Below are 14,922 nucleotides of genomic sequence, written 5' to 3' on the forward strand. Positions count from 1 at the left end.
TCGGCTTCACAGAGTATTTTCTTTTTCTGTTTTTCTCTTCTTTTATGTTTTTTCTTTTTTTTTTTTTTTAATATGCTGGTAAGTAGTTGCTGTTATAGATTACAGATCTCAGCTGGGGGCGGCGGAGATCATTCACATTTTTATTTATATTTTACAACACTGCACAGCCGCGCTTTAGCTCTGCACGCTTTGAGCTTTGTTTTCGCACTGCCAAACGTTGTCGGCGTTTGCGCAGTCGCCGTCGCCGTCGCCGTCATCGTCGCTGCTGCACTTGCTGCTGCTGCAGCTGACGTCGCAGCGCGCAGCAACAAGTTTTCGGGATCGGGAATGGGAATAGAGGATGAGAGCTACTTCTGCTGCAACTGGTGCTGCCGCTGCTGCTGCTGCTGCTGCTCCGGCTGCGACTGGTGCATTGGAAATGTTCAAGTTCTTTTACTCGCCGCGCAGGTTTTTTTCTTCTTTTTCTTCTTCTTCATCAGGTTGAAATTGAACTTGGAATGCGCATAGAGCTTGCTGAAGGGAGCGTTGCCATATGACAAAATATTGGCGAACGCAACTCGTTTAAGATTATTTTAAAGCCTTTGTTATCGACCTATTTAGCTCAGTAAACATACTTGAAATAATCATAATAATAATAATAGTAATATGCCCGAGTTAAGCGCATAAAGGTTTCGAGCAGGCTTGAACCGGTAATGCGGCTGTCAGCTTAGCCCCTGACTCGGCCCGTACTTTATAGGCCTGACCACTTTGCGGCTATCTGATGTACGATGCACACCTTGACGCATCATATTTCATATGCAATTTTCACAGTCCAGACATCTCCACTCACCAAGCAGAGAGACACTAATGGGGCCTCACCTGGATGTTTGGCCGCTAAGCCCTCGGCTCAAAGGCAAATGCGCTCATTAAAATTACAAGCTTTTATGCTATATAATTTAATTGATTTTCAAGCACCTTTACTGAGGCGAGCCTGTGACTCCACTTTAGAGTTTCGCACGCAGCGGCAGTTATGCCATTAGATAAATGATAGTGTTAATCATCGTCAGCCCAGCAAGAGTCAGCATTCAGCTTCCATCTTCCAGCTTGCAGCTTGAGTGAAGCCATAAAAAATGTAGCTGCCATTTGGCTACACACAGATCATCGTAATCATTTTCTTGTATTTTATTATGTAAGTAATTAAGCCATAATCGTAAAATACCGTTGTTTTCTCATTTAAATTAACATACTAAACGCCGTAGGCTGTCTCGCTTAGCCAACAAACTGGAGCAACTGCAGCTGTTAACGGTCCTACCCAGCTCGCCGACTTGCCAGTCGCCTGTGGCCATCCATCGTCTACGTCCTCGTCACAGATCTTGGCGACAACAACGACAACGACAACAACTACAACCACAGCTACAGCAACAACAACTTGCTTCAGTTTTCCGATAATGATGTGCCTGTGTATGGCTGCTGTCGCTGTTCAAACTGTGACTTTGAAAAATGCAACACCATCGACTGGTTCCGGCCAAATAAATTTAGAGCCAAACTCACTCAACACGGTTGGCTACTTCATCAGGGCAGCCCACGCCCTGCTTTAGTCAAGATTCACAATTGCTTATAACAATAATTAACAAAAATGTTTGGCCATAACCATAACATTTAATAAACATCAAGGCACCCAACACATAACTTTGCCAACTGCTGCTGCTGCTGCTGCTGCTGCTGCTGTTTCCCAGGCTACGCCTTCTCTTTTGCTCCTCCTTGCAGCTCAAATGCTGGGCATCAATTTAAATTGCTTTCTAATTTTACAAGCTGCAGCCTGTTGCACAATGTTTGGCCATTTATGGCCCGCTGCTCATTAGGCTGAAATGCTCCCCTGTGCGACCCGCCGTCGACATCGCCCCCCGCCAGTGCCAACAGCAATTTTAATGGCCCATGCTCAGTGCGGTTCTATTGGCGACTTCTTTGGTGGCATGGCTGCCAATTTGCAGGTGCAACGGCCAGATCGAGCACAAACGCGCTATTACAAATTGCAAGCGGCTTTCAATTTGGCCTTTGCACACTTCCGGCTAATGGCCAGACAATGTTTTGCTACCAACTTCTATTTCTGTATACGTTTTTTTTTTTTTTTTTTAAGGCATTCCAATTAAGCGAATAGGTATTTAAGCTTCAGCTAATCCTTGACTATGAAAAGAAAGCATAAGCAATAGTTAATAAAAGTGTTTAGAGCACTTCCATTAAACTTGAGTTTCGCTAAATGCAGAAAGAGACAGAGAGAGAGAGAGAGAGAGAGAGAGAGGGAGAGAGAGAGACAGACAGAGAGAGAGAGAGAGAGAAAACTACATAGAGATTCATATCATTCACAGGAAACTCAACTACGGACTTAACATTACTCAAAGTTTATCAGCATTTCCTATCAAATTTTCATTAACATAGAATTAAAAGATATATTTAAAAAAAATCTACAATGTTTATCCAATTTTAAAATTCTCTTCTCTGGCAACTTAAACTATATAAGTACTCACAAATCTTCAGTTGACCCCCATCTTTCATCATAATACCAAACATACCTAACAACAGTCGTTACATAATTCAAACAACGTAAATATGTAAACTAACATATGTTCCTGCTCCACAGCAGACTTTACAATTTTTAAACCATATCAGCATTACTTAACATACTCCCATTAATTCAAAAGTACACTGTTATTCACAGAAAATGTGAAATATTTTAAGAGAATCTTCCCAGATGCTTATCCTTTGCAACTTGAGCAATTTAAAGGCTCACAGCATTTCACTTAGCACAAACATTTACAGCTCACCCAATTTTCTGCCTTTTTTAACAATTATTTTATTTTATATAATTTTTTTTGTTCTTTTTTTTTTTTTTTTTTGTTTGTTTCCCAGCTCACCTGTAGGTGCAAAAAGGCGGTGCATTCGTCACGTTTTTGCTGTTGTTGTTGTTGCTGTTGCTGCGGCTTCTGCTGACGAGCTTGAAAAAGAACGTGGCTTGAGCAGGGGGAAACGGATGGCTGGCTGGTTGGCTGGTTGGCTGGTTGGTTACGTGGTTTGTCGGTAGGTGCTTGCAGGTATTTTCATTTCTTTTATCGCACATTAAATTTACAAAAATAGTTTTAACACCTTTTAAGCTTACAAGCATGTGTTGGTCTGCTTTTCAGGCCTCGTTGGCAACCGGCGTTGATTTATCCTTACCCTGGCGTACATGATCTTTGCTGCTAGACATGCGCTGACCATGGCTAACAGCAACAACAAAGACAACGACGATGACGACGACGACGACGACGACGACGACATGATTCGTACATAATCCAGCCATTATTTCTGCTCCACCTCTGCTCCGTGGCTGTTCTTTGACTCCGGTTCCCTCAGTCTCTCCCAGTCTCATCCACATCCTGCTGCATCCAAGCTGTGGCTGCGCGGCTGCGGCTGCGGCTCTGGTTGCGGCTGTCGACTTATCGCAAAAATTGCGTCAAGATGTTTTAATGCGGCCCGTCTGCAGCGCGTTTTGCGGCTATAAAAATGAAAGCAACTTTTAGACACAGCTCTGGAGCTGCAGAGCTTGCTGCGAAGAACATCCTTTTTAATTTAAAACATTATCGTAAATTCTCTGGCAATTATGCGAGTTGTTCAAACGCTGCTTCTTTTGGCCAAAATAAACGCTACGTCTTCTTCTTCACCATTTCGCATTGTCCGCAGTCACATCACATGTCGCCCATTCCTATCCCAGTTGCTGTTGCAGTTGCAGCTAATGCTAATGAATTGCATTTGCCTGCTGGCGTGTTGCCCGCAGATTAGCGCACTTCTTTACTCTTCACACGGCCAAAGTGCAGCCAGCGCCTGTATCGTGCATAGCTCTTACGCGTTTTGACTAACTAGACAGCGCATATCTTATCGCCGAGCTCTGTCGACACGTCGTTTGGCCCAAAAGATATCACCATTTCAGCTTGTGCGTGCATTGTTGTTATAAGTCACAGCCACAGTCTCCCCAATCTCCCCAATCTCTTAGGTCTAGGCTCCAGACTCGTTGCCTCTGAGCATAAATCGACAGCTGCTTTCGTTATAATCGCACGCTCAGCATTTAGTTCCATAAGCCCGATTCTGCATATGTGTACACATGTCTGTTCATGCTCTGAAGTATTCTACACGACTATAAATGGAATTAAGTTTTTATAAAGTGGCAGGTTATGGAATTCCAAAGAAGTGTGCGGAGGCGATATGGGAATGTAGCAAAGGAATGTATGTATATATGCAGGGATGTATGTATAAATATGATGTCGAATATTTTAGTCGAGACTGCTCTTCTAAGAGGTCTGATATTTCAATATTTTCTTAATAAGTTCAACTCCTTAAGAGAACTATAGAACAGAGGAGACAACTGGCAATACCATCTAAAAATTATAAATATAAATGCACTGAAATTATTTACCATATCAATAATGAGTTGATCAAATTTCTCTATGCCCATATGCCTGTTCGTATGTCTGTCTGTCCTCTGCCCTACTTCCTGCCTATCTCACAAGCTGTCTCTCCCTCTGCCTCTCTATCTAGCAAGAGGAACTAAGGAATATGTTGTTCATGTTGTCTCACATGTATGCAGCAGTATTCTATTTGTATTTTTATTGAAGTAAAACGAAGCTAGAATGATACGAAGCAGAGAGTGTTTCCATTGGTTTCTTGAAGCTCGGCTGCAACGATCACTACCTGACGTCGTGCTGAGCAATTGAGAGCGACTTCGACATTGAGTGAAAGTCGGCCTATATAAAGGCTGCAGCCCAGGCCTGGTGGGGGTCAGTCGAGCAATGCCGTAAAGTGAAGTGAAGTGTGTGATCGTTCAGGGAAGCTTTAAAGACTAAGAGGAAGTACTGGAAGGAAATATTTAGAAGGAATATTTATAGGGATGACTTAGAGGGAAGACAGAGGAAATACTCAGAGGGAATACTCAGAGGGAATACTCAGAGGGAATACTTGGCGGATGAACGCTGCTACAGCTTCTGAAGTTCACGCATTCTCCCATGCAAAGAGAGTGATTTTCCATTTTTAATGAGTTGATCTAATCCTCACAGATAGCTCAAATCTTTAGAAATAAAAATAATGCAACCATAAATTAAATCAATATTTAATTAAAAATTTGATCAACCTCTATAATCGATTTAATTCATTGCTAATCATCCTCGGCCAAACAATTTCTTTTTAAGCAAATGTAAGACTTTATTTATTTTTAAAATACCTTCACAGTTTATTTCTAATTTATATCAACTTATTCTCAACTATAGCAACAAAAGCAATAAAGCAATTAAAACCGCATTGGGTTTCGGTTAAGCAAAAAGTTCACAGCTTGCTCCGTTGCCAACATCCTTTGGATCCCTGCAGATAACTAACCGTCTAGTGCCTTGTATCCTTCCAATTTCAATATGTAAATGCTGCATTGTCTGCATATTTTACGAACTGCAAAGTAGACAAGTTTTGTTTTAAAACTGTCAACGCGAACCGTTTGGCACGCCTACAAAAAAAAAGAAATAAAGTAAAATAAAAAAGAAAAGAAAATAAAACCGAAAGAAAAAGGTTCGCCAATGATACAAATAGAAAAGTAAAGGAGCAGGCGCAAATCCTTGCGTTGTAAAAGAAAGAAAAAACCTAATAAAATAAATTGTTTCAATGCACGGCAAGTAATCCGCTTTGCTGGCACTCATTCCTTGCGGTTTAAGATTTATGCACTGAAAAGTCGCTTTTCATTGCGTTTGCTTTCTTTGCCGTTGGTCCCCTTTCGTTGCCATGGTGGAAAGTGAAAGGGGTGGCCATAAATTAGCTACGTGGAATGTCCTGCTGCTGCTACTGAATATCTGCCTCTCTTTCCCTTTCCTTCTCCCTCAAACTCTCCGCGATTGAAGCAGTGGCACTTAAACACAGTTAATTCCACTGAAGTTGGGCAATTTTTTTGTCAGCCTCGCCTTACCTTTCGAGCACATTTTCAATTAAAGTGTTGAAAAATTTAAAGTCGCGCAGTAAACAAACAAAAAATCAGACGGAGAAACACATGACAAATTAGCTTGCTAATGAGCTGAGACATAAATCTTGACATGCTTTTGGCACACACTCCAGCAGCGAGCGAACAATGGAGCTGAAGCTGGAACTGGAGTTGGAGCTTTGCCCTCCCTCCCCTAAGATGTCTTGTACACGTGTCAAGGCAAACATGAAAGCCAGGCAGAGGCATTAATGCTTCATTACAAGGACTTGCTCCAGCTCCTGCTCCTGCTACTGTCGCTCTGCGCTATTGCTGTTGCTGTGTAAGCCGAGCCATTATTAAAATGAACTGTTAATACAAAGACAGCGCAACGCTTGATTTAACTGCACAACAACCAGGGCTGGCAACCAAATTGAATTGAATTTTAAATTAAGAAATCAAGCCAAACGTTTTACATTGTCTAAAAATCATTTCAATGAAGGAATGTTGCAGATAAAAGAAATGGGAAATTCTTCATTAAAGAAGCAAATGTTTTCGATGTAGACATTGAAGAATATAAATTATAATATCTGAAGTCTAAAAGAAATTGGCTTGATAAATTGTAAAATAATAAAATTAATCAAACAGTTTCTTATATATGTTGATATTGATTCTTGATCGAAACTGAAAGGATCAGGAAAGGGTCATAATATTTGGAATCCATATACATCTTTCTCAAATATATTTCACTTTTTTCCCATCATACATAATTTCCATTCAGCCATCTCTATTTGAGCTGCCATCTATTACCATTTTGCATCACTTCACTTCAAATTGCTAAGCCACAAATCAAAACGAAAATCTGTTCAACCCGAAAAGCTTGTAAATATTTAAAAGGCCTCTTCTCTGCTGCATAAATAGCTCAAGCAGCTGTTGAAAATAATAAAATATACAACCAAAAAAAGAAAAAAAAAAAAAAAAAAAGAAGTATGTATATTTAAATGCTCATAAATTTGCGATGCGGATTTAGGTTAGGTTAACTGTAATAAAAGCAGCAGAGTCACAAAATCAGTGCCTGCTTCTAGGCGCACATATATAACGCTCTCCCATCGTCCACACTCCCCGACTTGGCTTCGGCTGCCATAATACTCCAAGTTAACTGTTAAAGCCCCATTGGTTAGCCCATTCCAGTGCGTATTATTAGCATAATAAAAATACAAGCGCACACATACACATTCGACACAGACACACACCCGCACACACCCTCTATGCAATGATGAGGGCTAAGCCAGCAGCGATTTGGGCTCTGGAATATTGCCGGACACCAGAGAGCACTGCGTGGACAATATAATTTTATGGCCACACTTTTATTGTGGCAAAGTGTCTTGAGCTTTGAGCTTCTCCGAGGCCAACACCACCATCATCATCATCCTGCCCGTGACCATCATCGCCATCATTATAGCCGTAGGGTAGGCGTTGAAAGCCAGCCTGGCATAACATTTAAATATTATGACCATGCATTGCCCCATAAATGATATAGCAAATAATCTGTTCATGCCTTCCCTTCCAATTCCCACCTATTCCCATTTTTGCATTTTTGCTCAAAATTGCTATTAAAATATCATATGCACATGGCGTCGACTTTCAAGTGCAGCCGCACTTTTATTAAATGCCGGCTCCAACCACAAATTTGTGCATATATCTGTATACATACATATATGCTCCGTTGCCGGTTCGCACCTGGTTGCAGGTGCGAGCAGGCAGTAGCCAGCAGCAGCTGCTGCCGGATGCCTAGTGCCGTATGCCGCATAAAATGGAGAGAGTGTGCGAGTGTGTGGCAACAGTTAGAGCTGAGCTCGTGTCTGGCAAAGGATTCATGGTCAAGCAATAGAACGCTGGCACATAGGACTACCATTTGCAATATATATATGAGATCAAAAATACTACTACATAGATGTATTAAATTATTATTATATATTATATTCTATACGTATATATTTCCTATTTTAAATTAATTAAAGTACATATAATTTTCGTAATAAAATTAAAAATAAACAAATCTTTGCATTACAAATATTTGCTATTCTGAAAATTATCATAATTAAAATTAATATATATTTTGGGGCGAGCTTTACATAATAATTATCTCCCTGGTAAGTATACAAAAAAAAAAATAATTAAAATAAACAAACATATTTTTCACCCATACATATAATTTTCGTAAAAAAAAAATGATAAATAAAAAAATTTTTTTTTATTTTAAAAATGATCACAATTGAAATGTATTTTTTGGCGAGCTTTTCATAATAATTACATCCCTTCAAAGTAGACAAATAAATCGAAATAAATAAATATATTATTCAGCATTTGGCATATGTCGTGTCACGTTGTTAGCTCTAATGCAGCATTCCATTTGCGCTTGTTTTAATTAAATATTCCATTTGCCTAAACCAAAACCGAAACGCGCAGTTTGCCTTGGCGCTATGTCTAGTCAGTGTGGGTGTGTTTGGATAGTGCATAAATTCAGAGCTGGACAGCGGTCAAATGGCCAGGACTGCGTTACCTGTGCTAGCTGTGTTACCTGTGCATGTCCTGACATCAGCTGTAGCCTCCATGCTGCATGTTTGCATTAAGGATTATGTGCGACTGCTCATGGCCGCATTTGCGGACGCACAATCACAACTGAAGTTACCAACTGACAGTGCGCCCAGCCCCCACCCTGCACACCCGCCGCCTGCTTGATTAACACGTGCTTCTGCGGTCAGACAACTTTAAGGCTTAAAGTGCACCTGACCATTTTTTTACCCTTTTTTGCTATACAACACGTTTGAATTTCAATTAGCCGTAAAACAACATTTGGTGCGTTTGTCGTGAATTCATTTAAAATGCGTTGCGACCAAGTAATGAACCACAAACATTTTACAACTGAATAAATAATTTCCACATTAATTGCACGCATTTATTGTAAGCCCTTAATTGCGCATATATAACCATTTAATATATTTTTTTTTTATTATATTTTATTTTTTAAACTCAGTATTTAAGCATCCCAAAGGCCAGAAGTGACCAAAAATCAACTAATTAAAGAGGACAGCCAATTAATTACATTCGGCTATTTATTTAATTTATTATTAAATGATTTTAAATATAAATAAACTCGTCTGAAATTTAAATCTTGATGTTAGAATAAAATATAAGGCAAAAAATGTTGTCAAATAAAAAAATTTTTTTTTTAAATAAATTCCAATTAAAAGAAATAATTTTAAATTGAACAATTATATTTATTTAGTTATTATATTGCACCCACTTTAATTAAAATATAATATAAATATTTTTATGATTATTTACTAATATGATTAGTAAGCATTTGTTTTAGAAAATAGAACAAAATATATACAAAATTAGCATTTTTTGTAAATTTTAGTAAATGGTCCTTATTATTAATAGTATTTCCATTACATTCAGCTCCAAATTTCCCGTTTTATCATTTGCCCCCAGATTTATTTTTCACTAATAAAATGTATAATTTTTTAGGAAAAATGTTTTTTTTTTTTTTTGGAAACATTTTCAAGCACGTTTGTGTCATAAATCATTTATCCATGAAATTTAACACCCATACACGCCCAATTTTCGTCTGTCCAATGAAGCCGAAGCCATAATTAATGAATTCAAAATCCTATTACATTACAAATCATTAAAATTCAATAGAGACGAACATAAATTTCTTGACATTTAATTTGAAAAAGAGCGCGACATAATTCACTTTACGCACAATTTTTAATGAAAATGTCAAAAGAAAGGCAAAGAATGAAAATGTTGGAAAAACGAAAAACTTTTCTTGCCTCAACAATGGCAACATGCAAAACAGCAGCAGCAGCGAACCTGCGAAGCCGATGATGATAATGGCGACTGGTGGCAGCCAACGGAAGCGGAAGTAATGCCAAATAAGAAAATGGCAGCAGCAGCAACAGCAACAAAGAGAAATGGAGAAGGCGCCAACATATAATAATAATAATAATAATAATGCCATCATCAATGCCAAACAAGCAACGGAAAACTCAATCCGAAGTATCGACAAACGGGCAAATTGAAGTTGGAGTTGGAGGGGGCGGCAGTTAGTGGAGAAATGTGAGGGCAGCAACAAATGATGGAAGATGCTTTAAATTAACAAGCAAATGCAAATAAGCCGCAGCCAACGAAAAAAGAAGAATGAAGCAGCATTGAACTTTGACAGCAAACCGAAGACTAGATGCCCTTAAAATCTATAATATTATATATTACTACAACTTTCTCAGGGTTAAAATTGAAGCTCTGCATAAGAGAAACTGAAAATGTTGCATGGATTGACCAGAAAAATTGAGAAAAAAGTTTTCTTTTCCCATCCACATACACAAAACGCAATATCTAACATATTTTCCATTGTAAATAATTAAATATTTAAATTTTATAGTCATGTTTTAATATTTTTGCTTATATTAAATTTTAATATATTTTAAATTTTTCAATTGTATTTACCCGTTTCGTTACATAATTGAAATACCCTTTTCGAAGGGTATAAATAGATGGAAATAAATTAGATAGAGGCAAAAGGCAACAAACGCACAGGACTACGCACAGGACAACGCCGCGAGGCGATGCGCAGCACGCGCTGGGATTATAGCATACAAGCAGGACAAAGCTACAGCAGCAGGAAACAACAATAGCCAAAGCCAAACGCAAAAAGGACAACGCGCCCTCTGGCCAAAAAAAAAAAAAAATGAATGGAAATACATCTACTCGCATTTCCTTTTGTATTGAAGCAGAAGATTTTGCTGGTTCGTTAAATATACAAAAACCATTTTTGCTGGTGGCCAAGTCGAATGTCAATAAGTTAAGTGGGCATGGTCACGTTAAATGGCCCGCCCCCCTGTGTGACTGGCATGCCAAAAAGTAGAAGAAGAAACTGAAGACTTTGTGTGTGTGTGTGTGCGTGTGTATGCGTGTGATAAATATGATTAAAACATATTTCGAGGCGCGTTGATAAATGTGCAAAGTTTTCTCTGTTGGCCCGGCTTAAAGCACAGTTGGCAGCTGGCTGGATATATAAAGCAGATGCCGATATAAATCCAATTTAGTAGCTACCATAAAAGTGGCAGCGGCAGTGGCAAGGTCTATTCAACTATTTGCATGATAAAAATCTTTCATCAAGCCAAAGCCCGGCCAAGCCATGCCAGAAACAATCTCAGCTGCTGTCTTCGTCGCAGCTTCCCGCTCCATCTCTTCCCTTCCCTTCCCTTCCCTTCCGACATCCAGCGCCATGATTTCTGCATAATTCGACGATTGCAGCGTGAAGCGGCGGCGGCTTTGGCCTTTGTGTGGTAAACACCTAAAGTAGTAAACTGGGATTTAAGCACACACACACACACACAAACACACCTACACGCAATACATATACACACACGTACACACAAACAAACTCACCTACGTGTCTATAAAAATTTTACGTCGTTGGCAAGGACAAAAACTTTTACCAGCTCTTTGCCAAAGGCAACAGCCAATGCTCAAGTTGTTAAGAGAACGAGGGACCGAGGAGCTGGGGAGCCATGGGAAGGATATCAACGTTATACAGGATATGCCTTTTATTGCTTGGCAAGCATGGGAAATTGCGCTGCCTGCATACATACATAAATTCTCAGCTAGAGTCTGCAAAAGCAAAAACCCAATAGGGACATTACCTCCTGCTCCGACTACTAGAAGAATCTATAGAATATGTAAAATACTTTTCAAAAAGATTAAAATTTTTGCAATTTTAATACGACAACACAGGCCAACAGCAATAGAAGGTGAAGTAGCATACACACACAAACACACATGCACACTCGCCGGAGTAGACAAAGTCTCAGAGCAAACAACAAAATTTAAAAGTTATGAGCAGCCGGGCGAGGTTTTCAACTCCGTTTGGGTCTCTGTTTGCACTGTAATTGTTTTTCGAAAAACTTTTATAAGCAGCTGTGTTTATAGCCAAAACTCTGCTCTTTACCAAAGATTTCCACTTCTCTTTTATATTTTGTTCCAAATGGTCGAGCGCCATAAAAAAAAAAAAAATAGATAAACGATAAACGTTGAGTTATAGATAGATTTTGCGTGGGTACTTCAACAACCTCTTAGATTGCTCAATTTGGTAACAAGTGAATGGAGGAAAACTGATTTAAGCAATTCAAATGTTTATTCATTTAAGTAGCTTAACTATGAAGTTTCGGTCTAACAATATATGACTTAAGCCTTTACTGTATTAGCAAGGTCTGTATAGCACTTAGGTATATAGATTTTTCAGCCCTTTCAATTTGTTTCGTATTACTAAACTTTTTTCCCGCTCAATTCACCAATTATTTGCTTATTTAATTGTTGAATAAATCCCATACATTTACCACTTGCTCTAGAAAACCTTTTCACTTATTGCATTCCTTGTTATTTTTAGAGCTATGAATTCTTTGCTCAGGTACCCCAAGATTAAGTTGGCTTCAAAAACAAACTCTCATTAGTTCCTCTTGAGAACTTTCTCGTTTTCGATTTTCTTTGTAATTTTAAAACTTGTCGCTGCCCTAAATCATTCTTACCCTACTAAGCTCCTTGGTCACGCTTTCTCTACAGCTCGCAGCTTGGACGAACTAATAACTCAGTCAGGCGTTGTCCTGCGTTTCAAAGCCGCTTAGGTTCATGAATTTTCAGCAGTAGCGTCCACTTCCGCTGGAGCATCCGCTTAATAAGCAGCCCGCGCGAGCACCTTGGCAACTGCCGGTTGGTTGCCTAGCTTATGACCAGCCCAAAAAATATATATATTTAGATATACATACATATATATGAAGGTGGCCAAAAGAAGACGTTAGCTGGCAGCATACAAAGAAATGGAGCTGGCCTCCTGCCCCAACTCCTGGACTTGGCATTTAAGATAAATGATCGCCTGCCAACAATGCGCACAAAGAAGAGTCACAAAAACTTTGGTCACGTTCCTGCTATTTGGCGGCGCAGGCATATGCTACAATGGGGGTGGCTACCAAGCTAAGGGGAATGGCTGGGCGGTCGGCTATATGAGCGGGAGGGGGTGGGGCAACGTCTAGGTTGCATTCTACCTTGCCGCAATTTTAATATGAAGCACAAGTTTTAAAATTCAAGACACATGCAGAAGCTTAAACGTTTTAGAAATCTATTTTTCAAAATGCCAACTCCGGACAGCTGGTAAAGAGGCAGGAGAGGCGGTAGCAGAGAGGGAGGAGCACAACATGGCATGGCACATGTGTGCGTGCAAATTGCCAAACGTTGCGCGCATTTAATTGAAACGTCTGCATGGCTCCAGCATAGGGAGCGAGACGAAGTGAAAGTGTTTTTGGCCAACTATGGGAACAAGCAAACACTTTTATTGGTACGCTCAGAATAGAAACGTTGCCAAATAAATGCTTATGGGCAGCAGCAGCCCGTACAGGATATACAACTCAATTTTCGAAGCCGGCATCTGCTGCATTTGGTCGAGCGCCTTCTGTGCCGCCTTCAATTTGGTACAGTGTTCATAGAGCATCAACGTGTGCCATATGATCGTATGCTCCACCCACTGCACGTGCTCCAACTGCTTGTAGAAGTCGTAGAAGGTAAGCAGCAGCATCTGCTCATAAATCTCGGTTAGCACTATTGGCGGTATATGCGTGTTCATTCTGTCAATCACACTGACGTCCAACTGGGGCAGCTGCAGCTCATTGATCAACGCCTCACAAGCGACCAGCGACTCCATTTTTCCCATGCCCTGCAAGCGTTCCAACAGCTGACGCATCGACTGCTCCTGCTCGCTGGGCAAAATGCCAGTCGAAGCATCTAGCGACTGCAGCGCTTGGCCATAGCTGCCACGACAAATGAAGGCGACTACCCCATTGGCCACTCTGCGCTGGTTGGGTGTTAGCGTGTGTGAAAAGGACATTGCCTACAAAGGCTCTGTTATGCTCAATAGAATATGAAAACTCTAAGCTGCTATGCTTTTATATTTCTATGCTTACCGCATGTATCGTGTAGGCTATATTCTTAGGTCTGTTTTTATTTCAATTTGATTTTTGTATCACATACTTTCCAAATAAATAATTTATTTTTTTTCAAGTCTGATAACTTTTTCTATGCAGCTTGCCTACGTTTAGCTTGCGTTAAAAATTTCCTTTCTCAAAGCCGCTGTTAAACGAACCAGTGCTGATCACGCTGCTGTTATGAGCACTGCTGTTAAGATCTGCCATTGCAATCATACTCTTCCCTTTCACCGCTCTCATTATGTTTAAATTTCCCAGCTGAGCTGTAACTCATTACGACAAAATATCCCACATCGAATGCAGCTTATGCTCACTGTTAAATGTCACATTTATGGCGTCTTCGTTTGAGTCTCTGTTAAATCTACTTCTGTAAAGAGCTGTTCAGCCCAGCAATTGTATTCATTATGTTAGTATTTCCCAACGAAAGCTTGCATTAAAGCTCTTTGTTCCCCACTTCGTTATTATTTCTATTCTTTATATATATATTTCTTTTTTTCTCTCATATCAACTACTGTGTTAAAGTTGAAAACGTGCTCCAAACTTGACACCGCCTTGCCATGCTTGATGAGGGCAGGCGCGGCTGGCTCCCGGCTACAGGGCCCCATAAATCGAGCCACATATGGGCGACATTACAAGTGGCTGCCGTCTGTGCGCCCAATTCAAATGGAAATCAAAGTGGGCGTTCATGAGTTAAACACTCCAGCAATGGCGAGGAGCGGCCAGGTCCTCGGCAGGTCCTGGCAGGAAGTTGAAATGTGACAAAGTCGCTGGCAATGCGCGCACTTGTGGTTTACGACCTGAGCTTCAGCTCTTTTTTGCCCAGACTCAAGTGGGCCAGGGGGCTGGTGGGCTATAAAATGGTGCAGCGTTTCCGCTTTTGACTGCCACATTGCTCAAAAATTTATTATTCTCGTCTAGATGAGTTCATTATTTTGCAGC

At 40.1% G+C, this 14,922-nt stretch overlaps 1 protein-coding gene and 1 long non-coding RNA gene across 3 annotated transcripts; one reads left to right on the plus strand and one right to left on the minus strand.

The window, feature by feature from the left end:
- Positions 1 to 2,389: 2,389 nt before the first annotated feature.
- LOC149268393 (uncharacterized) lies at positions 2,390 to 3,669 on the plus strand. The gene is made up of 3 exons (XR_016270354.1): positions 2,390 to 2,580; positions 2,887 to 3,054; positions 3,159 to 3,669. It is a non-coding gene; the product is annotated as an uncharacterized LOC149268393 (long non-coding RNA).
- Positions 3,670 to 13,313: 9,644 nt separating this feature from the next.
- LOC108615170 (uncharacterized) lies at positions 13,314 to 14,109 on the minus strand. 2 transcript variants are annotated; one of them, XM_018009480.2, is made up of 2 exons: positions 13,963 to 14,109; positions 13,314 to 13,900 (listed from the first exon to the last, which is right to left on the minus strand). In XM_018009480.2, the coding sequence occupies exon 2, from the start codon at positions 13,884 to 13,886 to the stop codon at positions 13,347 to 13,349; it is 540 nt and encodes a 179-aa protein (XP_017864969.1). In that variant the 5' UTR covers positions 13,887 to 13,900; positions 13,963 to 14,109; the 3' UTR covers positions 13,314 to 13,346. The 2 variants fall into 2 exon arrangements, with proteins under 2 accessions (XP_017864969.1, XP_017864970.1); XM_018009481.2 differs by having other exon boundaries at positions 13,314 to 13,889; positions 13,963 to 14,105.
- Between the last annotated feature and the right edge of the window lie 813 nt (positions 14,110 to 14,922).

This window comes from Drosophila arizonae, chromosome 5, assembly GCF_054131065.1.
Source record: "Drosophila arizonae isolate 15081-1271.41 chromosome 5, UAZ_ARI_1.0, whole genome shotgun sequence".
Classification (NCBI taxonomy): domain Eukaryota; kingdom Metazoa; phylum Arthropoda; class Insecta; order Diptera; family Drosophilidae; genus Drosophila; species Drosophila arizonae.

What these genes read in the sequence shown, in the direction of transcription:
- LOC108615170 (XM_018009480.2), bottom strand. Translation starts at nt 13,886, where the DNA reads ATGTCCTTTTCACACACGCTAACACCCAACCAGCGCAGAGTGGCCAAT.